General features: G+C 33.5%; 5 protein-coding genes and 1 long non-coding RNA gene across 11 annotated transcripts; 3 read left to right on the forward strand and 3 right to left on the reverse strand.

Moving 5' to 3' along the window:
* Positions 1 to 1,247: 1,247 nt before the first annotated feature.
* On the reverse strand, positions 1,248 to 1,942 carry LOC110230421. 3 transcript variants are annotated; one of them, XR_002333528.1, is made up of 2 exons: positions 1,732 to 1,942; positions 1,248 to 1,632 (listed from the first exon to the last, which is right to left on the reverse strand). It is a non-coding gene; the product is annotated as an uncharacterized LOC110230421 (long non-coding RNA). The 3 variants fall into 3 exon arrangements; XR_002333526.1 differs by having other exon boundaries at positions 1,248 to 1,617; positions 1,710 to 1,942; XR_002333527.1 differs by having other exon boundaries at positions 1,710 to 1,942.
* Positions 1,943 to 2,183: 241 nt separating this feature from the next.
* On the forward strand, positions 2,184 to 3,945 carry LOC9320476 (histone-lysine N-methyltransferase SUVR3). The gene is made up of 2 exons (XM_021033274.1): positions 2,184 to 2,876; positions 3,430 to 3,945. The coding sequence occupies exons 1-2, from the start codon at positions 2,213 to 2,215 to the stop codon at positions 3,828 to 3,830; spliced, it is 1,065 nt and encodes a 354-aa protein (XP_020888933.1). The 5' UTR covers positions 2,184 to 2,212; the 3' UTR covers positions 3,831 to 3,945.
* A 2,629-nt stretch (positions 3,946 to 6,574) lies between these two features.
* LOC9318372 (LOB domain-containing protein 20) lies at positions 6,575 to 8,276 on the forward strand. Its single transcript, XM_002882259.2, has 2 exons — positions 6,575 to 7,180; positions 7,689 to 8,276. Exons 1-2 carry the CDS (start codon positions 6,770 to 6,772, stop codon positions 8,121 to 8,123), a joined length of 846 nt encoding a protein of 281 aa, XP_002882305.1. The 5' UTR covers positions 6,575 to 6,769; the 3' UTR covers positions 8,124 to 8,276.
* Positions 8,277 to 9,989: 1,713 nt separating this feature from the next.
* LOC9318373 (probable inactive leucine-rich repeat receptor-like protein kinase At3g03770) lies at positions 9,990 to 14,021 on the reverse strand. Of its 4 annotated transcripts, none has more exons than XM_021031346.1 (10): positions 13,595 to 14,021; positions 13,424 to 13,453; positions 11,793 to 13,193; positions 11,562 to 11,695; positions 11,231 to 11,471; positions 10,936 to 11,141; positions 10,814 to 10,857; positions 10,623 to 10,734; positions 10,228 to 10,540; positions 9,990 to 10,116 (listed from the first exon to the last, which is right to left on the reverse strand). In XM_021031346.1, exons 3-10 carry the CDS (start codon positions 13,126 to 13,128, stop codon positions 10,094 to 10,096), a joined length of 2,409 nt encoding a protein of 802 aa, XP_020887005.1. In that variant the 5' UTR covers positions 13,129 to 13,193; positions 13,424 to 13,453; positions 13,595 to 14,021; the 3' UTR covers positions 9,990 to 10,093. The 4 variants fall into 4 exon arrangements, with proteins under 4 accessions (XP_020887005.1, XP_020887003.1, XP_020887002.1 ...); XM_021031344.1 differs by having other exon boundaries at positions 13,424 to 13,512; XM_021031343.1 differs by having other exon boundaries at positions 13,421 to 13,512.
* A 3,301-nt stretch (positions 14,022 to 17,322) lies between these two features.
* LOC9320477 (uncharacterized protein At3g03773) lies at positions 17,323 to 19,974 on the forward strand. Its single transcript, XM_002882260.2, has 6 exons — positions 17,323 to 17,463; positions 17,967 to 18,147; positions 18,638 to 18,794; positions 19,121 to 19,149; positions 19,240 to 19,285; positions 19,542 to 19,974. The coding sequence occupies exons 1-6, from the start codon at positions 17,459 to 17,461 to the stop codon at positions 19,574 to 19,576; spliced, it is 453 nt and encodes a 150-aa protein (XP_002882306.1). The 5' UTR covers positions 17,323 to 17,458; the 3' UTR covers positions 19,577 to 19,974.
* A 205-nt stretch (positions 19,975 to 20,179) lies between these two features.
* LOC9318374 lies at positions 20,180 to 21,561 on the reverse strand. Its single transcript, XM_002884365.2, has 3 exons — positions 21,106 to 21,561; positions 20,938 to 21,013; positions 20,180 to 20,820 (listed from the first exon to the last, which is right to left on the reverse strand). Exons 1-3 carry the CDS (start codon positions 21,127 to 21,129, stop codon positions 20,384 to 20,386), a joined length of 537 nt encoding a protein of 178 aa, XP_002884411.1. The 5' UTR covers positions 21,130 to 21,561; the 3' UTR covers positions 20,180 to 20,383.
* Between the last annotated feature and the right edge of the window lie 1,601 nt (positions 21,562 to 23,162).

The following is a 23,162-nucleotide window of genomic DNA, read 5'->3' on the forward strand; positions in this document are numbered from 1 at the left end:
TTTTATTTGTTTATCTGACCATCCGACACTGAACACATAGTAAAAGTTAATATATACAAGTATTTATATACAATGTTCACGGACATTTGAACATATGAACTCATTTTTTGCAAAAAAGCCACACATGCAAACCATAAACTCAAAACCCAAAATTATTAAACTTAAATTCACACCATTTTAACAAAATTTGTGTAATTATCCATTTTTGATTGAACATTTGTTAGTTATTAAATGGATATCAATAGATACTTTGAACAAACATACTACACCAATATTTTTAACTATCGATCATCCAAGCATACCCGCTATACTTTGACCACATAGATGACTAAGGATTCGGTTTTTCGATAGACTATACATCTGCCAAACTCTGAACAAGTATGTTGTTCATATTTTACTATTAGATATGTTTTTATTTGTTTATCTGACCATCCGACACTGAACACATGGTAAAAGTTAATATATACAAGTATTTATATACAATGTCCACGGACATTTGAACATATGAACTCATTTTTTGCAAAAAAGCCACACATGCAAACCATAAACTCAAAACCCAAAATTATTAAACTTAAATTCACACCATTTTAACAAAATTTGTGTAATTATCCATTTTTGATTGAACATTTGTTAGTTATTAAATGGATATCAATAGATACTTTGAACAAACATACTACACCAATATTTTTAACTATCGATCATCCAAGCATACCCGCTATACTTTGACCACATAGATGACTAAGGATTCGGTTTTTCGATAGACTATACATCTGCCAAACTCTGAACAAGTATGTTGTTCATATTTTACTATTAGATATGGTTTTATTTGTTTATCTGACCATCCGACACTGAACACATGGTAAAAGTTAATATATACAAGTATTTATATACAATGTCCACAGACATTTGAACATATGAACTCTTTTTTTGCAAAAAAGCCACACATGCAAACCATAAACTCAAAACCCAAAATTATTAAACTTAAATTCACACCATTTTAACAAAATTTGGCCAAATCTAAAGTTTATTTTGTAAAAGTTACAAAATTTTACCTCAATCTTAGAAATAAGTACAAATAGATCGATTAAAAATAGTTATTTGAGTCAATGGTCGATTTTAACTATATTATGCAAAGGTTGTGACCATTTTACATGAGTTTCTTTGTTACCATCATCTATTGTTAATTCTTTCATTGTTATTTATTTGTCATCCATATCAACAAATCCATATGTTCATATACATGGTAATTTGCATTAATCTTAGGGTTCACCTTGTGCCATATCGATAACATCAAAGTAGTAAACTTCAAACAAATGAGGCAAATAAGTGATGAACATTATCACAGAACTATGACCAAGATCTCCAAGCACATAATAGTTTTATGTAAACAAAACCATTAATCTATAGTTTAATCTGAGAAAATGACATAGAAATAAGGGGATGCACTTCAGTCTCTTCTTTGAACGATGCACTCTTCTCCACACCCTTACGATTGCTCTCATCTTCTTCAACAGCTTTGACTTCTTCTTCTTCCACAACAGATTTCACAGTAGTCCCCTAACACTAATTAACTTTCTTTTAGTTGAGATCTAAAAGAAACAAGCTTACTTCTTCTTCCTGATTCGTAGAGATCTATAAATCAAAAACGTAATTCTTGCTAAACCCTAACGATTAAACGAACTCAAACAACAAAACAAAAGGAATCTTACTCAATTTCTTGTCTCAACTAACCAAACTAATTCCATCATCGAGAAGAGGAATTGATCCAATAAGCTATGGAGAGATGGAGAGAGGAAGGCGGTACAAGTCATGGAAGAAGAGAGAGAGAGAGAGAGATCCTTTATTTTGCTATGGATCGTCAGAATCAAGGAGGAAGAAGAAGAAAGAGAAGTAGATGAAAGTAACGAAGAAGAGGAGGATTGGGTTTAGATAGTATGCTTAGTTAGAGGGTATAAATAACCAAACTTAAAACCGACTAATCACATAACCAATACTAACAAAAACCATTAAACAAAATTTACCTATATCAATAAATATCTCAAAGAATAATTAATTATTTAAATTTTTGCTTTATGATTATTGATTAACCTATTTTTCTTGAAACAATTTACTGAGTGAAATTAATACAAGTTATAGATAAACGACGTCGTTTGGTATTTCGCTGAATTGTTTTTTTTTTTTTTTTCTGTATCGATTAATTCTAACGAAATTTATGGTAGCTGAGAAAATGCAGCGAGAGTCACCACCGAAGAAGCGTTGTCTCGGAGAAGCTCCAGACATTATTCCGGCCACCGAACTATTTTTCCGATGTGCGAACTTAATTCTTCCATGCCTAAACCCTCAAGAACTCGGCGCTGTCTCTCAAACCTGCAAAACCTTATCCCTAATTTCCAAATCTATAACCTTTCACCGATCCCTTGACGCTGCACGATCCTTGGAAAACCTCTCAATCCCGTTTCACAACTCCATCGATTCTCAACGATACGCTTACTTCATCTACACACCATTTCAGATTCCCGCGTCATCTCCTCCGCCGCGACAATGGTGGGGAGCTGCTACTGAATGTGGATCCGAGTCGAGACCTTGTTTTGACTCAGTGAGTGAACGCGGACGTTTTGGAGTGAGTCTACTGGACGAGTCAGGATGCGAATGCGAGAGGTGTGAGGAAGGATACTGCAAGTGTTTAGCTTTCGTTGGGATGGAGGAGATTGGTAATGAATGCGGGTCGGGTTGTGGATGCGGGTCGGATTGTTCAAACCGGGTTACACAGAAGGGGGTTTCGGTTAGTTTGAAGATTGTAAGAGATGAGAAGAAAGGTTGGTGCTTGTACGCTGATCAGCTTATCAAGCAAGGCCAATTCATCTGTGAATATGCAGGTTACAACTACATTTCGATTCTCGAATAGTTTAGTGATTTTTGATGAATTATCTTTGAAGGTTGAATGATTACAACATTAGAGGAACATTAGTGATCGTGAAAGTTGATTGATTTGGGGTGAATTCTCTTTGGAAGTTGGAGTTGAGCTCAAGATTACATGATTAGAGGAACGCTAGCATTAGGTTCTTGGAACTTGAAAATCAAGCTCAAGAGTACATGATTTGACAAATATTAGCATTAGTTATTAGCCATTTACTTCGACTGCATACGAGTTTGGAGATTTAGCTTGATGCATTGGGATGAGATTCTAGCATGGTATAAGAGTGATCTCCATCAGTGAATGATTTCAGCTTTTGATATGTTCTTGTTTCAATCGTTTAGCTCGGTAGCACAATGCTGAATGTGGAGATTAGAGATAATGGCAAATTTTTCTTCTTTCTTGAATATGTTTTTTGTGATCTGCCTTAACGACCATTTGTGCATTACTTGATAGCCTTCAGACTTGGTTTATGCAAAAGTCAAAAACTGTTTTTGTTGTCTCTTCTTATATAGGTGAGCTATTGACAACAGATGAAGCACATAGACGTCAAAACATTTACGACAAACTGAGATCAACGCAATCTTTCGCTTCGGCTCTTTTGGTCATACGCGAACACCTCCCTTCAGGACAAGCTTGTTTAAGGATAAACATCGATGCCACAAGAATTGGGAACGTTGCTAGATTCATCAACCATTCTTGTGACGGCGGAAATCTCTCCACCGTTCTGTTGAGAAGCTCAGGAGCATTGCTTCCTAGGCTCTGTTTCTTTGCAGCAAGGGACATAATTGCAGAGGAGGAGTTAAGTTTCAGTTATGGAGACGTCCGTGTCACCGGAGAGAACAGAGACAACAAGTTAAATTGCTGTTGTGGTAGTTCCTGCTGTTTGGGAACGTTGCCTTGTGAGAATACCTGATTTCATCATCAGTTCATCACCTTGTCTATCTATACTAATGTCCAAAACACTCTTATTATGTGAAAATTTTGAGCTTTATGTTTCTAGCAAATACAGCCAAGCACCGTCATTGTCATTCGGTAGTTACACTCTTTTTTAAAAAATAGCGATTCTACTGATGTGGAGAAAGAAAGGGAGAAATTTAGAATTCACGAAAATCAAGTCATAAAATACTCTAAATTTTGTGAAAAAAAAGTATTTTTGAAAATGACAAAAGTAAGAAAAAAAGAAAAGGGAGGAATGTTGTGAAGATAAGGAGCACGACAGACATGAAGGTTGGTTAGATTACAAAGAACTCCACACGAAACGGTCAACACGATTCTCGTGCCTCTCCTCTCTCAGACATTCACATTTACAATTATCTATCCAGACGAAATTACGAATACGATACATAGTTGATGCTACTATACAAGGTGTTATTAATCATTGTATCGTACATGATTTGTTTAACCTTTTGAGACAACGAAACTAACTTTCTAACTTTGGTCTGATTTATCTTCCTTTTTTTCCTTGAGATAAAGAACATTAATGTGTATTTTCGTTAAAACACATGCATGCATCACTGGTTCTGAAACCGTGGTTGATAAAGTTATGGAAGCAAAAAACATAGAATTTTCGTTATACCACTGTATTACACTTAAACTTCAAATTGATGTACGATTGGATTTTCTAAAAAAGAATCGTGCACTACATATATATTGTTAGTGGCCTGAAGTTGATTTCTCTACTTGTTTTTTCTCCACTACTTTTGGGTTATGTGATTGTCAACAACTTCCGAAAGTTACATAAATATCTAGAAACATTTCAACAACTTCCGAAAGTTTCCCCCTTTTAGAAACGTTTATAAGTGTTGTCTTTTATAAGCAAAAGGACTCTAGATATTTATGATTAAAAATATCAAATGTATTGCTAATGGGTTCAGACGTAATGTACGCATTTCAATAAGTTTGTTAGACTAGTTACCCATAACTACTATATTTACATTTAAATTAGACCTAAGGAAATAACTATATGTATATATACATATATAACAAAATACTTATAAAGTAATAAATATTAGTTTATCAAACACTCTCTTTGCACGTGTGCCTCACACCTTCTTCCCATTGATACGCTCGTTCTTGCACCTAACAATATCAACATACGAAATTTCATAAATTGAAAAAAAAAACAAAAAACAATAATATCAACATACGTAAATATATAACCTAATTAATTACATCTTAATCCATTATTAATCTATGGTGAGAAATTTTGTTATATTTAGGTTACAAGATATATCGAAACTAATAAACTTTTATTTCTAAGCTTCTCAAAAGTAGTAAAAAGGGTATATAATTGGTAGTAAAAAGGGTAATACCAGTTATAATTAATACTCCATCCATTTCGTTTTAGTTATCGTTTTAGGACTTAAATTTTGTTTCGTAATAGTTGTCGTTTTAGGTTTTCAATGCAAATGTTTGGTAAAAATTCCAGTATTACTCCTATTGTTTTAATGTTTTGGCCAATGAAAAAATTTATAGGATATATTAATAAAAGGTAAAACAGAAAATTTAATACTTTTCTTAGTTTGTGTGAAAAAACCTTAAACGACAGATAAAACGTAACAGAGGGAATAGTATTGATGTAATTTTTTCGCCAAAAGAATTACTTTATTTAATTTCAAACATTTAATTTAGTCAACAATGTTGCATACGTTTTTTCGCATTTGACTATATTAGTCGTTATATATAATCATTTTTGCCTTCTATAAATTTTAGTTAATAATACTCATAATTAAAATTGATAGACGACAAAAAAGTTTATAAAGATTAATTTAGTCAAATGCGAAAAACGTGTGAAACACTATTGTCATATATTAATCTTAACAAGTAGAAAACAAAAGTAATTAATTAGTCAATAATAGAATGGTGGAAAAAAATGGTAAAAAACTTTGCATACACTACATGAAAATTGTTCATTGATAGCGCAAAACATCTGCTATCTTACGTTATAGATAGCGAAATCACAAATGCTATGACATCGGCAGTTATGGTAGGTGTTTCCCCTACGATAGCATTTTCTGGAATGCTATTATAGGTTGCACTACCATAACGTTAATTAAATGCTATATTCGATTCAATTGTAGCTCATTATTTATGCCACGATATATTATGTTATAGCATTTATCAATTCTATTTTTTCAATTAAAATTGACACGTTTTGAATTCTATATTTGATATATTTTTATATAAATTAAATCTGGTCAAAAATATATATTTAAATATATTTTTATTTCATAGAAAATCCATTAAAAACATAAAGTCTTACAAAAGACTAATCCAAACCAAATCTTATATAAAAACATCAACGACTCTTAAATAACAAGAGTACTAATTTTATGAGATAAGGGGCAAAGAGAAACAAACTTCCCCTATCGACAATCACACATTCTACCAAACACAATCAACTAACTTGATCAAACAAATTTTCTTTTCTAAATCTTACCGCCTAAACAAAGCATTCACGTGCCATCAGCCATAACTTTTTACCTTGAAATCATCACTTTGTAGTTCATAGAAGAAGAGGTTGGAAGAGGAAGATCGCTTGGTTATATAACCTTTAAAGCTGTCAAATGCAAAACACCAAAAAAAAAAAAAAATCTTTGACCAAATTAATTTTGGAAATGAAATAATTGTAAAACAAACTAAATAACAAAAAAAAGATTACCACATTCACCTCGCGACCTCCTTCATGAAACAAACGTGGCCTCTTCCGTTTTTCTTTTACTTATATATCCACTTTCACACATGTACATATACACTCATATAAACTAACATACATATATAAATAGAGATATCATTTATCTCGCAAGAAACTCTCATCAACTAAACCTTATTAATTTATGTTTGTTTGGTGATATGGCTGATCAGCAGCGAGGCCACCACACCTCAGATTCTCGCCGGAAATCACTAGCCGGAAAACGAACCTCACAACAAACTCCGACGCCGTCACTTAGTTCCGGCGGAGTAGCCATGGCGGCTGCGACGACGGGGACAGGGACGGCGTCTCCGTGTGGGGCTTGCAAGTTCTTGAGAAGGAAGTGTGTGAGTGGATGCATTTTCGCTCCACATTTCGGGTCAGACCAAGGAGCGGCTAGGTTCGCGGCCGTTCATAAGGTTTTTGGAGCCAGCAACGTGTCGAAACTGTTGCACCATATTCCGGTGAACCGTCGTCATGATGCGGTGGTTACGATCTCATATGAGGCTCAAGCTAGGCTCTCTGATCCTGTCTATGGCTGCGTCTCAACCATCCTTGCTCTCCAACAACAGGTAAAGTTAATCTTAATTTGATTTAACGTTTTCTAGTAAGATATAGTACTAATCAGGTGTCCGAATTCCGTTATTTAGTAAAGCTTGTAACGGGTAAAATCGACTATGGACATATTTGAACGTTTCAGATAAACAAGATATAAAAGTAACAATAGAGATGATATTTAGAAGTTTGATATTGTTTCAATACTAGAGAATAGAGATATAGTGTGAATCCTAAATGAGTGAAATTAGCATTTTCATTAAAACAAAAAGTGTTTAATTGTTTTAATTTTTTTTTTTTTAAAAAAAACTTACCACGTGAGAAACGAGAATTTATTACCTGCTGCCAATTATTATTCAAGCTTGAAAATTTTCGTTGATCTCAAATTCGCAATATAAATACATGTTTTTTTTCCAACTTAATTTTGATTTAAGTTTTAAGATATTTCGTAAATTCTTATGTTAAGTGCAAATTCATTTCCTATGTTAATTAATAAATCTTTATTTCTAATCATAAATTTATTAGGTGGCCTCGCTACAGGCGGAGTTATCGGTGGTGCAATCACAACTGATAAACAGTAGAGTCGCAATGGCCAACGTTATGCAACAACAAACTCATCACCAACAACAGCAACAACAAACTCATCACCAACAACAGCAACAACAATTAGTCGTTATGCAACAACCCGAATACTCCAACAACTCCTCCGCCTCCACCACTCTCGCCGGAGCCGCCATGAACAGCTTCACCGTGGCGGCGGAGGTAGCAGCGGTCAGCTATGACGTCATGGCTCCGACTAACTTAGAACATTCATTGCAGCCAATGCCACCGCATCAGCAAAGGAGAGGAGATCAGCATGAGGATGAGGAAGAGAGCGGTGCTGATTTTTCGGTGGCTGTTGGATCGGCGGCGGTAGCTTCAGAGGCAATATTTCCGGCTGATGGTTATCACCGGAGATGAATATATTACCTAGCTAGGGTTGTCTTTAATTTATATAGCTCCATTTTTAATAATGTTGAGAAAATTAATAATAGTATTCAGCAGACATATACCATACATGTAGAGTTACGTTGTCGTGAAATATTTGAATGAGATATCTGGTTAATTATCATAGATATTGAATTTACGATACTGAATCTATGTAGACGTATACCATACATGTAGACGTATACGGTATACCATACATTTTGAATAATGTTCAATTGATATATTCAAAAGAAATAAATTGCAAGGAGAATCATATTCAAAAGAATAAAAACATGTATTGATCTCTAATGTTTTAAATTTTTTAGGCTTTTGTTAAACATATATAATTCTATATTTGGTTTGATCAAAAATAATTTAATTTGTTATAAATTTTTGTTACACTTGAAAAAAAAATATGTACAAAAATCTCACAAAATCAATGAGAACTCCTAAAAAGACAAACCTTGCAACAATCATGATAGATGGGCATGAACACAATTTACATAGAATCACAGGAAACGAATTCTCGTGTGGTTTTGGCTGTGGAAAAGTCGACGAGAGACATAATAAAAAAAACATTAGATTTTTTATTCATAATTTGGAAGTCCTTACAAACAGAGCAATCAATCGAATCATCATTCAATAAACATCAAAATTGATACATAAAAACATAATATTCAAAAATCTCTCAGCATTGTTTCCTTCAACAACACCAATTTATCCTCTGGCAACAAGGCTATTGCCGCAAATAGCATCCTCGTCTCTTCAAACTCCTTGAGCGCCACAATCAGCAATGTTTTTGAATCATCTGCATTAGCACCACCTTCCTTAATAGCACTCAAAAGTCTCTTCGAGTTCTCACAAAAAAAATTCGATTGTCTACTGCATAATAATAAAGAAATTTAATTATTTCGAAATCATTCAAATAAGAAAAAAATCCATTTTTTTAATACTTACATCGTCACTGAGTGTGTAATCCATTTCTTCGCGATTGATACTCAATCATTAACCAAACCGATCAAACCCTAAACCACTAAGACGTTGTCGTTTAGTTTTCTCTTATTTCTTAAACCACTATCATTGCTAAACGCACACTTTCTCTTTGTATCTTATTAATTCTCGTTTTCATGGATTTTGGGTTTGACAAAAAAAAAAAAATTGTTATTGGGTAACACATAATTTATAGTAAACTAAGCCCATCTGAAATTTCAAAATTGAAACTTTAGAAATCAAAAATCAAAAATCGAAATCAAAATCAAAAATCAAACCGGAAATACATTTCGGGTTCTTGATTTGGTTTGGTTTGGTTTGTACGGTTCATTGATGCTATATTGTTTTATGTGGGACAATTCTACAAAATATATGTCTTAGTCTAGCGGCTTATGTGAGTTTTAAAGAGTTATATAGCACCCTTTATAATCTTTAGACATTATGAGATTTAAAAATAAACAAATCTCTGTTTATGTTGTATTTTTAGACCGTCATCGCCACCTTTTATAATTCTACCTAAATCACTATCCAATCTATATATTATGTGCTACAACAGAGTTTGGTGATTTTTTCCTTGTGTTTGTCAGGTCCTAATTGTTTTGTTGGTCCCTCGTTTACACACTCACTCCATTTGCTTTAAAAAAACACAAAAACAAGCAAGACTAGCTAAATTGAGATTACGAAAAAAAATACCAAATCAAGCTCATGATAACACCTAGCTTCGACTTCACTTGAATTTGCTTTGCAATATTTTGAGATTGGCTTCCCTCTAGGAAGTACTGTTATGAATTCTAATTTTCTGAAATGATAATAATGTTCATGAATTCTAACTATTTATTAACTGTTTTCATCGTTTACAACAAATAAAGACAATAAACAAAAACAACATCAAATTACAAACAAAAAGGTTATGTTTCCAAAGGGCAGTGATCACTGACCAACACACAACGGACCAAACAAAAACTCTCGTCTCTCTACCTCTCATGTTCTTCACATCCTGCAATTTACAACCACACAAATAAATCTCAAATCTTTTACAATCAAATTGTATTCTGAATTGAATAAATTGACCATCATAAAAGGCGGTGCAACATCGAGTTCAAAATACCTGAATCTCGGGGAGATTCGAGTGTTGTTACATGTAAACGAGAGGGAGGAGGAAGAGAGGAAGCATCCGGAGAAGGCGAGCCGCGAATGCTCGAGGGATTGCTGTTTTGTAGCCAACCTTCTTGAACTTGAGAAGCAAACTGAAGATTCCACATGACATCTTCAATGGAAGGACGTTCTAAAGGGTCTTTAAGGAGACACCTTACACATATCTCCATCATTGTCTTCAGTGATTGGTCTGAACAATCTCTATGTACCGTTGGATCCACCATGCTCCTACGTGCTCCATCATCCGCTGAAATGCTTGCTTGTAACTACAACAACAACAAAAAAAAACAGAGTTTTTAAAGTAGATGATCGCGATTCTGCATCTAGCTATATATCGAATGCTGTTACCTGCTCTTTTAGAACATCAACTTGACTCTTTGCTCTCAATGGTCTTCCCACTATAAGTTCAAGCAAGATCACTCCAAAATCATATATATCGATTTTATCTTCGCTTTTTATGCTGTTGAGAAACAGAGGATTAAACCATATAAACCGGTTTACAAGCTGATGAGAAACAGAGTAAAGAAGATTTTACACACATTGGAGTGCCTTTAGGTCCGCTTCGAGATCCTACTTGTCCCACCTTAGAAAGGAAAGCAAAACAGATTCAAGATTCAAGATCCAAGAAACAAAAACATTCGAACCTTTGACATCATTTTACCTTTCCAAGACCTTCCACAAGTAATGGAAGATTATAGCTACTGACTTTCGCCGCGAGGTTATTGTCAAGCAAAATGTCTGTTATTTTAAGGTTGTTATCATAAACACCAGGCACAATACCAGTATGCAAGAACTGGATCCCTTTAGCTACACCTATCGCTACGCTTATGCGTTGTTCCCAAGTAAGCAATCTTCCCATGTGACCATCTAACACATCACAGACAAGAACATTTCGGTTTAGCTATTAAAAGATATAATGATAATTTTCATTCATGGGACATGTTTCAGTGTAATACCAGAAATCCAGCTCCTGAGTTCTCCATTTGGGACATACTCAAAGACAAAGAACATTCTGCTGACTGTTGAATCATCCAAGTAGCACTCGAAGCAGTGCCCGAGCACACTAACCAAGTGACGGTGCCTCAGTTTAGCAATGAGCTCAATGTGATGCATCAAGTTTTGTGTGCTGCAACTTTTCTTCATCTTCAAACATCTAATTGCCACAAAGGATCCATCTTTCAATCTCCCCCTATAAATCTGTAAAGAATAATGAAAACAAAGATCTTGTCTTATTCAACTGTTCAAAAACATGAAAACTAAAGAAAGGTTGAAGCTTCACTGCTTTACCTGTCCTTGAGAACCTTCACCCATGAAAGCAGAGGATTCAAAGTTATTTGTCGCATACTCGAGCTCTTCCAGTGAGAATGTTCTGTAAGCTGGAAGACCAAGCGCTCCCAGCTTCATTGTTTGAGATATATACCCTTCAAAGTATTGCAGCACACCACAAGTAATCAATGAAAACTCAAGCTATAAGTGAAATGTGTGACAATATATGAGAGATATTTTTGATCTTCTTACTTGCATCTGATAGTAATTTTGATGTGTAGCCCATTGAAGCATTCTCTCTTATCAATCTTGGGGAAGATATCGTCACTGTTCTCTTTGCATTTAATCTCCTAAGAACCACAAATAAGGCACAGGCGAGGAGAATTACCCCGAGAATGCTTGCGGTTACGCCTAAAGCAATACCCACTTTGGAAACTTTGTTCCTCCTCTGTGGTAGGATTCCAACAGCAAGAGCTTCATTGCTACAAAATGAAACTGGACGTTGATCTTCATTCGTAGTAGCCAAACAGTTGCTTGCATAGACAACATCTCTGCTAGTGCCGGAACTCGGTTTAAGGCAAGTAGGCAAACTTCCCGTAAGAAGATTTGAGGACATATCGACAAACATCAGCTGTGAGTTGCAAGAAAGATTTGCTGAAAGCCGCCCGGTGAGTTTGTTGTGTGAAATGTTCAAGTAAGTTATCGCGGGAAGAGACATCAAGGAAGTAGGAAATGGACCGACGAATGTATTGTAGGAAAGATCCAAATGCTGAAGCTGATACAAAGAACTCACTTCTTCAGCTGAAACTGCAGATCTAAACTTGTTCTTGCTGAGTACAAGAGTAACCAACTTGTTACTTAACCGAGGAAACAACGGCCCAAAAGAGTTTCCTTCAAGATCAAGCACTTGAAGGTTTGTCAAATGGCTTAAATCAGGTAAAGCTCCATTAAAGCGGTTATTAGCTAAAGCAAGAACTCTAAGACCTGACAAGTTAATCAGTGAAGAAGGCAATGACCCATTAAACACGTTCTTTCTCAAGCTCAACACAGCTAAACTCGGCAAAGAACCAATCCAATCCGGTAACTGACCAGAAAACATATTCTCATCGAGTATAAGCGTCTGAAGGTTAGCGAGCGATGAGAGTTCATGAGGGATTGGTCCAAAGAAGAAATTAGAACTCACATTGAGAATCTCCAAAGAGGATAAACGGTTGATTTTCTGAGGTAACCAACCCCATAACCCGAGAGACGCAAAGGTGAGAACTTTAACATCAGGGAGCTTAACAAGAGTAGTTACAAACGAGTTAATTGAGAAACTCTTTGGTAACATATGAGTTCCATTGTCTCCTATAATGTGAAGCTGCGTTACACTATCTTCATAACACACCACGGTTAGCGAAGGGCTTGGCTCAGAATTGCAGAAATCAGTAAAGTTGTTCCAGCTGCTTAACACTTTGGGATAGAAGAGAAGTTGTTGCAGCCTCAAGAGAGTTTGAGATTGAGATGATTGAAGCTGTGTAGAGCCATCAATGGAAGCTAAAAGCAGAACCAGAAGCAGTAGTGGCATGCCACAGAAGAGTTTCCTCATAGCCACAAATACACACAACTACTTAAGTAATAAAATCACAGAAGCATCATCATCATCATCAAAACCTGCAAAGAGACACACACATTAAATTCAAGAATCACATTTACATATAATGTACTTACAAAAAATTCAGAACAGGGTCCACTCTCAAGATCTTGATCTTTTAACTCTTTTCTCGTTAATGCATTAAATTAAACAGAAGAGAATCTTAGAAATCAATCTTCAAATTAGTTAAGTGACTAAGAAAATATGATTTTTGCATGTGAATTCCAGAAATACAGGAAGAACTCACCACCTGGATTACAGAATCTCCTCTTTACGACACCTTGCAAGAAAAAAAAGATGCAGGAAACTTTTGAGCACAAGAGATTAAATTTTATTTTCCTGGAAAAGAAATTTAGTTTGATCAGAAAAAGAAGAATGAGAAATGAGAAGACAAATAGTTGCCTTTGAGATGAAGAAATACCTCTGCAAACTTATGAAGGAACTGTGAATGGAATATTGATTTTATTATAAGAGAAAAAAAGTAGCAACTTGATTTAAAGAAGAAAGTGTGAAAAGTTCCCAAGAAAATCCTCTGTAACTGATGAAAATTCCTCAAGGAGCTTTAAAAACATTCAAGATTCCTTCACGAGTGATTATTATATTTTTACAAGGATAAAACAGAGGATACTCTGGGAATAATATTAACCCAACAAACTATTATTTTTAAAAAATAAAAAGACAACAAACAAAAAAAATTCTGCAAAATCAATGTAAAAACATTTTAGCAACCATACGATTTAGTAAATTGTCAGTAGCTAACGACAGAGAGTTTGGTCCTCCTCTCTAAGTCTCTATCACGAGAGGAAGACAACGATAAATTTTCCTTTTGAAATTATTTAAAAAGAAAGAAACAAAATAAAAACAGAATTTTTGTTCAAAAATAATCTTGAAAGTGTTCACATGCATTTATTTACAAATTGAAAAAAAAAAAAAGGAATCCCACAGCCCACAGGGTCTGGCCGACGTTTTTTCTGATCTTTTTATTTTTGGTTGTCTCACTATTTATACAGTACACAAATTAAATTATTTTATCAGCATTAAATATGTTCATATTATATTTATCACTTTCAAAAAAATAGGGACCAAAGAGACACCCACTCGAGCCAAAGCTGTGGCCAAGAAAAAGTAAAAAGACCCAAAAAAAAGATAAAAAGTAAAGATAACAGAAATATTCTTTTAGGGTTTAGGGGGATGGTCTACAAATACTACAAGTCGAGGCAAACAAGTCTTGTAAAACAAGAATCAAAAATAAGTAAACAAACCGAGTAATTCAGTGTAATTCTAATTTTGTTGATCATGTAAGAAAACTGAAAACAAAGAAATCAATTAACTAGACATATAAAGTACAATAACTACACCGGATTTTTTTTATATCAAAACTAGTCTTAAAACCAAACTAAAATAAACAAGATCCATCCAAAAACTTAAATCTGAAAGGTAATTATTTAAGGTGAAAATAAGAAAGAAAGTGAAGTTGTGGCACACCGTAATGTTGGGTCTGATTGGTAACAAGCTGTTAGCTGTTAGCTGGAGCTGTTAGCTATTAGGGAATAGTGCAAAGCTGTACAAAAAAAATAATACACGAAAGCTGTACAAAAAAATAAAGCAGAACAAATTTTTAAAATTTACTCTGATTGGAAACATTATAGCGGTACAAATAATAAATAATATTAAGAGTTTAGAAAAAAAAATTACATAGAAATGTATTTTAATATATAATTACATATGAAAATTCAAAATTATGTGATGACAATTAAATGGTTATGAAAAAAATAAAATTATACAAAAACGGTCCGGTTATGGTCCAAAATACGGTTGTGGTTAGCTTTTGGTCATGCCTAGTCGAAGATAGTAGACATGACCAAAAGCTAATCGTAACCGTATTTCATACCATAAGCGGACCGTAACCGTATAAAACGGTTAGAAATCGTAACCGTTAACTGTAAAAAATAATTAGTTACGGTTAAAAAATATATTAACTGTAACCGTTAATTAACCGTAACCGTATTTAACCGTAACCGTAACCGTATTTAACCGTAACCGTTGTAACCGTAACCGTTGTAACCGTAACAGTATTTAACCGTAACCGTTTTAACCGTATATATAATAGTTAATGTTACATTTAAAAAAATATATAATCGTAACTGGTGATTAATTAACTGTAACCGTAATAACCGTAACCGTGGTCATGCTTAAAAAATAGTGAAGAGCTAATTTTAGTTTGATATAGTTTTTATTATTTTAATCTGTTTTTATTTTTGTCCAAAAAAAACTTGTTTTTTACTGTTGTAACCGTAACCGTAACCAAATTTAACCGTAACCGTATTTAACCGTAACTGTTATAACCGTATTTAACCATAATCGTTTTAATTTGTTTTTGTTTTTGTCCAAAAAAAAACTGTTTATGTTATCTATACCACTTTTCATAAAGCTTTTGTGATTGGTAACTATCAAAGCTGTACATTAAAATTGTTCAACAATTCAACAAGCTTTCGCACGATGGCATCTCCATCAGAAAGGTCACACCAGACTTTTAAAGTGACACATGTAGGTCCCAATCTTCTCCGACCTTTTCAAATTTCAAGAAAACAATCTAATAACAAATTAGCTCACATACAATCTAATAACATGCTAGTTTACTAATCCATGTTTTTATCTAATAAGCTAGGAATGAGAAATCAAATTAACAAACAATTTTAACTAAACTCATCTGTATTTCATTTTGTGGAAATACTATTTATATAATATAATCATATTTTAGAATTTGAAACTAAGGCATGATGTCTCTTAATCTCTTGAATACTCACGTGCCATGAGTGATTCCACATCTTTTTTATCTTGCAGTTTTTTTATGATTTATATTTGCAGGTATAAGAAAACAAGACTTTGTCCAAAAAAAAAAAAAAAAAACAAGTAAAGCAAATACTTACAAACAGAAGAAAACAACATTTTGTCAAATTTTAGTCCACCTAGTTTTATATATACATCTTCTTCTGTTAGATTTTTCTGTGCATCGTTTACGAATAAATATTTAATTTTAGTTTTCTCATGTTTTCCTTCATTTTGTGTATTTCATTCTTTGATTTGTGTTTTTTTTTTTCTATTGGTTGCATGTCTCAATAGTCAATGTCGTATTCAATATTGGTTTAAATAAAATATATTTTTTAAAAAACTAAAAATTGCTGGTGCAGCTTATAAATTTATAATCGTCTAGCCAACTTTAGAGAATACGAAATAGAATGTGTTTATTTCCAGTTTCGATTTTCTTTTTTCTTAAAAGAAAAGGTTGATCTTTAATTTGGTAGACGAAAAGAAAATTAACAAGTATATGATATCTATTTTATTATTTTTATGTTATGTTCTGTTTTTATCACATATATATATATATATATAGACACTACATTAAAATGATTTGTAGAAAGCGAAATCATAATATATATTAGGTTAATTAAGACGTACGTTAGAGCCTAAATTAAGGTGTGTGTGTGTCATTTTCGTCTTGTGGTGTGTAATAAATTAGGTTAGATGGTTTGTTCAGCATTAGATGGTTTGTTTTTTGTTTTGTTTTGTTAGGTGAGTCGTAATTGTGAAGTGATCAAATATTCATCTGCTAAGTTATCAACCACATCCTCAAACTAATCCTTAATTTTAATTATTCGACTTTAGAATACATTAAGAATAGTAATGTGTCAGAAAATTATGTTACTATGAAAGTTGACGATGCCATATAAACAGTTGAAGAAATTTGCAATCAACGTAATGGAATTTTTTAATTTATGCAAAAACAAATAATCTCGTGACTATTTTTTTCTTTTGCTTATTGTGTGTAAGTGTTTTGCAAGTAGCTAGCATGTGTCATCATCATCGCACTATGATTTGAAACAAACTATGACACATGTTGTCTTTTCATTTCAATATCCCTCTTTGTCCATTTTGCTCTTGTTTTTATTTAGTAACTTAGCTTAAATTATTATTACTGCAAAATGCCAAATTGTGAAATGAAATCTCTAATTGTGGCCAAATGGGGGTGGTATTTGTAAGAGTTTTTTTTTTTTGTTTAACCTTTTTATCCTTTTTAAATAAATTTGTGAAGGTATGGGTCTATATGACATATTCTATAACTATTAGGGCCAAATGTGTAAATAAATGATACCTCTTCTCCTTCTTCACTCTTAGAGGGGTTTTTTACCTAAGAAAGATCGTTTCAAAGGTATCAACTTTTTTCTCCTCCATCCTCCGTCCGTCGTTGATACTTTCGGCACCGTCTATACACTTGTCTGGAAACATGAGGTATCTGTTCGATTTCTAGGGTTTTTGAAATTATCTGAAGGAATTATAAATCTCGAATTGGATTTGTGTGTATGTTTGCTTAATCCACAAAATGGGTGATTTGTGAGCTGAGTTTGACTTCCTCGTCACATTTTCTGTAACCAGACTATAGAAAGCCCTTACCTTTAAGTTCTTTTACTAGAGGGTTTTTCAGTAGTTACAGGGAGTTGTGTTCTTTGTGATGATGAGAGAGTTGTTTGCACAGATCTTACAACTTTTTTGATAATGACTTTCACTTGTTTCTGTTCAACATTTTATGGTTGGCTTCAGCATTCATGTTTAAAATTTGTAAAAGCATTGAGTTTTGTTTTACTTGTGAAGTTCAAAATTGAAAATCTTCGTGATAGATATAACAAGTTAGTCGTAATCCTTTGTTTTGGTTGTGTGATTGGGGGTGGTATGTTACACAAAATCCGCTGAGTAGAGTGACGCCGTACTAAATTGTTGTTTCACCTTGTGTGCAGTCGTAATCCGGAGGTTCTTTGGGCTCAGCGTTCTGACAAGGTTTACCTAACCGTCGCCTTACCTGATGCGAAAGACATTTCGGTCAAGTGTGAGCCTCGGGGTCTTTTCAGTTTCTCTGCTCTTGGTGCCCAAGGCGAGCGCTTTGAATTCAGCTTGGAGTTATATGGGAAGATTATGCCAGTAAGTACATGAACCAGCAGCAACTGTAAAATATCAATTGGAAAGTAATCATTGCATCTCTAAATCGATAATTATATCTAGTTAGCTTCAGCTAGTCTTTTGCAACACATTCAAATTCCTTGTCTTTCAACAACTTCCAATTGTTGCATTACAAGGAATTAGAATGTTTGGTGCAAAAGACCGACCTTTGCCTGAGGTCACCTCTGTGATCGCTGAATTAGATATTTATCGCTTTAGAGATGTTTCGAACTGTTATGTTATGGCTCTCTGGTTTTTTGGTTTATCTTTGTTTTGGATTTTCTTGCTACAAACACTATGGAAGTGGCGACATATTAGAATTAAATTCATCTTGTGTCAAAGTTTTGTGGTCTAATTTTTTATCTGAATTCTCTTATTGGATATAACTCATTCCGCTTAGGGTCAATTATTCTTTTTTTTTAGTATCCACATATACTTCTTTTTACAAATCTATGTAATATGTATGATGCAGGAATATCGGAAGAATGTAGGGCTAAGGAACATCATATTTTCAATTCAGAAAGAAGAGAAAAGCTGGTGGACACGACTGCTGAAATCGGAAGAGAAACCCGCACCTTACATCAAAGTCGACTGGAATAAATGGTGTGATGAGGATGAGGAGGTCAAATGTAAGTCGTAAAAACTTATGTTACAAGCCAAAGTTCTCTTTTCAGTTCAATCTCTAGATGATAATCCTAAATCTTCTCGTATATAAAAAAAAAAAATAACTTTCCAAAGATTAGGATTTCACTTTTTTCCTGGATGTGCCCTCACCCAACCTGCCATCTCTCTTGTTCTTACATGCTTAATTATGTAAATTTACACCAATTTTGGATACAGCAGATCTTCCTTTTGTCTAACCTCGTTTCAAAAGACTAGAAAAATCACAAGTATTCTGATCTCTTTCATCATAAATTGTTTCTAACGATAGACTCTTCTTATGCTTCTGTTTCAGCTGAAACGGCCTCTGATGATGAGAGTGCAGTAAGTGTTTTCTCGTAATCGCCTATTTCTTTCTATTGCAGTCTAGTAAAGCCACCCTTGTTTGATTAGTTTCCCTCTTTATTTCCATAGTTCGTTAATGAAGATAGTGAAAGCAGCGATGACGATGGATTGCTCTGTAAGTTTCTAGAATCGTGATCTTCTTATTGCAATGATGACGTACTTTGCACAAATTATATCTATGCATACCTGCAAGTAGAGACTAAGTGAAGATTGATGGATTATTGTTGTGAAAGGCCAAAGTATTAGTGGCATTATCCTGTGATTCAGTTTTTGTTAGTATCAAACATTATCCTGTACACTTCCAAAAATATATGTTTTATCTGGATCCTTTTGTTATTACTGATCATACTAATAACATTATATTTGGTCAGATCTTCCTGATCTGGAAAAGGCGAGAAGCAAGTAGCTTAACCACAACAACCAACCAACTCTGGAAGCTGAAGAAAAAGTAAAAGACTAAAAGCTGAAACATAGTGCTTTAGTATGATTCGGTTTGATTTGTACCTGATTAAACCGACAACCTAGCTCCTCCGGTTTACCTCTGATTTAGGTTTCGTAGGGTAATCAACATTAGTGGTCTCTGTTATAGTGTTCTTGTTTCCCTGACTAATTTTGGCCTTTTTTGGTATGGTTGGTTTATCTCGGATCTGTTTTCAGGCTTGGTTCGGTATGTGAACTCTATCTAGAGTAGGAACTAGAAAGTAATGCAAGGATTGGACTCTAGTACCTTTTAATTACTGTCTCTATTTCAATGGTTCAGTTTTCATACATAGATCTTATTAATGTGAAGCTTATGCTTGAACACTTTATGGGATTATATTTAACGTACTATTACTTTATTCAAAAGCAATAACACATCATAGCTTTACACTAATTCACATTTTTACCATACTCTCAAACTTTATCGTCTTTAGCATATGATCTCGCCGTGAAATGATCATCCGACGAAGAAGAAGATGCAGAGTTGAGACTGATAACGTTTGAGATCCTAGAAAGCAGCACATCTCGATCTGATTTCAGACCAAAATTAGAAGCTTCTGATACTACAAGAATCCTAGACTGTGTTACAAACTAACTAGTTTCCGAGAAGTCTTACGTTACTTTAGGAGAATCTCAAAAGATCCTTAATAACCATTAATCTTTGTTATGATCCACAAACTGACATTAACGAATGTTAAAAAAAGAAGACAAAATCATGCAACACGGTAAGTTTTCACATTATCATGCAACCTAGTGTCAAATCTCCCATCGTAAAGTTTTTAGGCGGAACTGGTGTAGGCGGAAAACTCTTAGCCACCGGTTCTTTCTGGTGGAATTCGTACGGTGGTGGTGGTGGTGGCTGCGGATGGAGCTGACGTGTATATGGTGGTGGAGGACATAAAGTGTGGTTGTATGGTTGCGGTTGATTCATCCAATAATTAGGCGGAGGATAGTTTGAGAAACCATTAGGAACATTCATGTATCCCGACGCATAACATTGTTCCATCAAATGGTCTTTTCGATTTTCCGGCTGCTTACTCTGTCCATTATTGCTCCATACTATAACTGCTTTTTTGCCTGCTTTTGTAATCTTTTCAAGTATTACTTGTGGATCGATTTTTCCAGATAGATATACCGTTTTGCTTTGCTTGTCAATCATGAAACTCACATCTGTAAAAAAAAAAAGAGAGTAGAATTATGAAAAGGATGAAAACAAGTGAAAATAAAGTAAGAAATGAAATGGTAAAATTAAGATAATTAAACGAGAAAAGTGATAGATTATGAAACCATTAATGGTCTTGAGTAATTTTTCCAAAGATTTCTTCCATCCCGGTGTAGGAGATTCTATCTTCAAGAGACATGCCTGCGCTTAAAAACATAAGGTTTATACACACTTTCAAATAAGCATAAATATATATACACAAATCTTACAATCTATTACGAGTGTACGCATACCATGTGATTGGAAGATGATTCCATCGATCTAGATCAAAGATGTTTTGTTATTTGTTCTTGTTCTTGAGAAACCTTAGGGAAAAAAAATTTGGGAGGTTTTTGGGTGGCGGAGAAACGTTTCTTCTTTTATATAGATTTTGGAAAATTTTCTATATGGATATATGATGATAATATATATAGAGATCTATGAATTTTAATTTTCCTTAATAAAAGTTTCTGAGATTCTTGTAGTTTCCTTATATATTGAATATCTTATTTTCCATTATTCGATCCAAGGTTCGGAAACTTTATCGTCTTTAGCATGCGATGATCTCGCTAATAAAAACTTATAATATATTTCGTAGGATTGATATGTAAATGTGTTTATTCATTTAACTTTCTTACAAAAAAATGAAAGTAAATTGTAGGTATTTACTGTAGTATAAGATATTTCAAGACGCACAAGTATCTATTAGTCGAAATATTGTCAAATTCTTTTAATTTTGGAATACGCATGGTACATTAGGCATTAGCGAAAAAAAAAAAAAACGAAAACAAATGTCTCATTAGATGGTCGTGCGTTATTTATCTATATCCCACCGACAGCCGACAAAACCATAGCAAGGCATATGCATCTACTGATCTACTAATGCTTTGGAATAGACCGATGTCATGGATATCGTGAAGAAAGATAAAATTACCGGCCGGATACAAATATATCTGTGTTTGTTTTTAGGGTAATATTACTAACTAGCCAAATTTGACATATAAATTAAGAAACTAGCAGAGAGAGAAAATTCTGTCGGAAAACAGCATGGACCCACCTTGTCTGAAGAGGTGAAATAACAAAACTATCTTCCGTTTGTTTTGAGATATACAGTAGGCGACAATGTTTCGTGATATTTTTCAAATAGCACGTAAGATCTAAATTTCACATGTTATATTTAACTAAAATACATGCTATTTAAAAAAACGTAGTGAATTTTTAAGAAAAAACATTGTTACGTAGTGTTTTTTTTTTTTTAAACATTGTTACGGAAAAATTAAACTTGAATAGAATCTTTTTATAAAGAAATAACATGTGATCTTAATAAAAATCGTGAATTACTAGAAAATAAGAATCGTTTTTTAAAGAAATTAGATGTGATCATAATAAAAAACGTGTATTACTACAAAATAACATGATAGCGAAAGATATTAAACTGAATAGAGTGTTTTTCAAAGAAATAACATGTGATCTTAATAAAAACCGTGAATTACTAGAAAATAAGAATATTTTTTTAAAGAAAATCACATGTGATCATAATAAAAAACGTGTATTACTATAAAATAACATGATAGAGAAAGATATTAAACTGAATAGAGTATTTTTTTTTTTAAATATCATGTGCTCTTTATAAATAACATGTAAAACCGGAAAATAATATGATAAAAAGAGATATATTATTCTATCACATGTAATTCGAGAAAAAAACATGTTATTAAGGGCATGTGTGTAATTTCACGTGCTTTCCGACATCTAACAGACAAAGTACTGTAGCTCATGACTATTTTCTTAATTTTTTTTGAATACATGGCTATTTACTATAAATTCTCTTGTTTTTAATTTTGAAGTCACTTGTTAAGCGTCTTGATGGATTAAAGTTTTGAGTTCAAAAACAAAAGTACGGACTTTCGCATATGAAAACACTAAAAAAGATTTCTTGCTACAAAACAAGTTGCAAGAGATGGTAAAAATACACTTGTTTATTCAAAACATAGAATATTCTATTTAGTCGTCCAAATAGAGCATGTGATATTCTTATTACTCAGCTAGTTTACCCATTTCATACTAGACTTGTTTTACATACAACATAGACGTATATTCCTCATTAAGGTGAATATTGTGACAAGTTATCGAATTGGTTTGAAACTTGATTGTCTGGTGCCCAAACACTCAACAAACAAGACAACAAGAAATAAATTATTTTAGAATACTTTTTCAAAAATACACTTTGAAATATTGAAGATAATGTATATAAACCACTTTTATGATCCCTATAGGAAGTCTTGATTCACAAACTAGACTAAAAAACCAC

This window comes from Arabidopsis lyrata (assembly GCF_000004255.2).
Source record: "Arabidopsis lyrata subsp. lyrata unplaced genomic scaffold ARALYscaffold_3, whole genome shotgun sequence".
Taxonomy (NCBI): domain Eukaryota; kingdom Viridiplantae; phylum Streptophyta; class Magnoliopsida; order Brassicales; family Brassicaceae; genus Arabidopsis; species Arabidopsis lyrata.

Coding starts and splice junctions, on each gene's coding strand:
- LOC9320476 (XM_021033274.1), top strand. CDS start 2,213: ATGGTAGCTGAGAAAATGCAGCGAGAGTCACCACCGAAGAAGCGTTGT. Junction 2,877..3,429: donor ATTCATCTGTGAATATGCAG/GTTACAACTACA, acceptor CTTCTTATATAG/GTGAGCTATTGACAACAGAT.
- LOC9318372 (XM_002882259.2), top strand. CDS start 6,770: ATGGCTGATCAGCAGCGAGGCCACCACACCTCAGATTCTCGCCGGAAA. Junction 7,181..7,688: donor TCCTTGCTCTCCAACAACAG/GTAAAGTTAATC, acceptor TAAATTTATTAG/GTGGCCTCGCTACAGGCGGA.
- LOC9318373 (XM_021031346.1), bottom strand. CDS start 13,128: ATGAGGAAACTCTTCTGTGGCATGCCACTACTGCTTCTGGTTCTGCTT. Junction 11,696..11,792: donor AAAATTACTATCAGATGCAA/GTAAGAAGATCA, acceptor AATACTTTGAAG/GGTATATATCTCAAACAATG. Junction 10,858..10,935: donor TTGTGGAAGGTCTTGGAAAG/GTAAAATGATGT, acceptor TTCCTTTCTAAG/GTGGGACAAGTAGGATCTCG.
- LOC9320477 (XM_002882260.2), top strand. Junction 18,148..18,637: donor TATATGGGAAGATTATGCCA/GTAAGTACATGA, acceptor TGTATGATGCAG/GAATATCGGAAGAATGTAGG. Junction 19,286..19,541: donor CGATGACGATGGATTGCTCT/GTAAGTTTCTAG, acceptor ATATTTGGTCAG/ATCTTCCTGATCTGGAAAAG.
- LOC9318374 (XM_002884365.2), bottom strand. CDS start 21,129: ATGGAATCATCTTCCAATCACATG. Junction 21,014..21,105: donor AATCATCTTCCAATCACATG/GTATGCGTACAC, acceptor TTTTAAGCGCAG/GCATGTCTCTTGAAGATAGA. Junction 20,821..20,937: donor ATTACTCAAGACCATTAATG/GTTTCATAATCT, acceptor TTTTTTTTACAG/ATGTGAGTTTCATGATTGAC.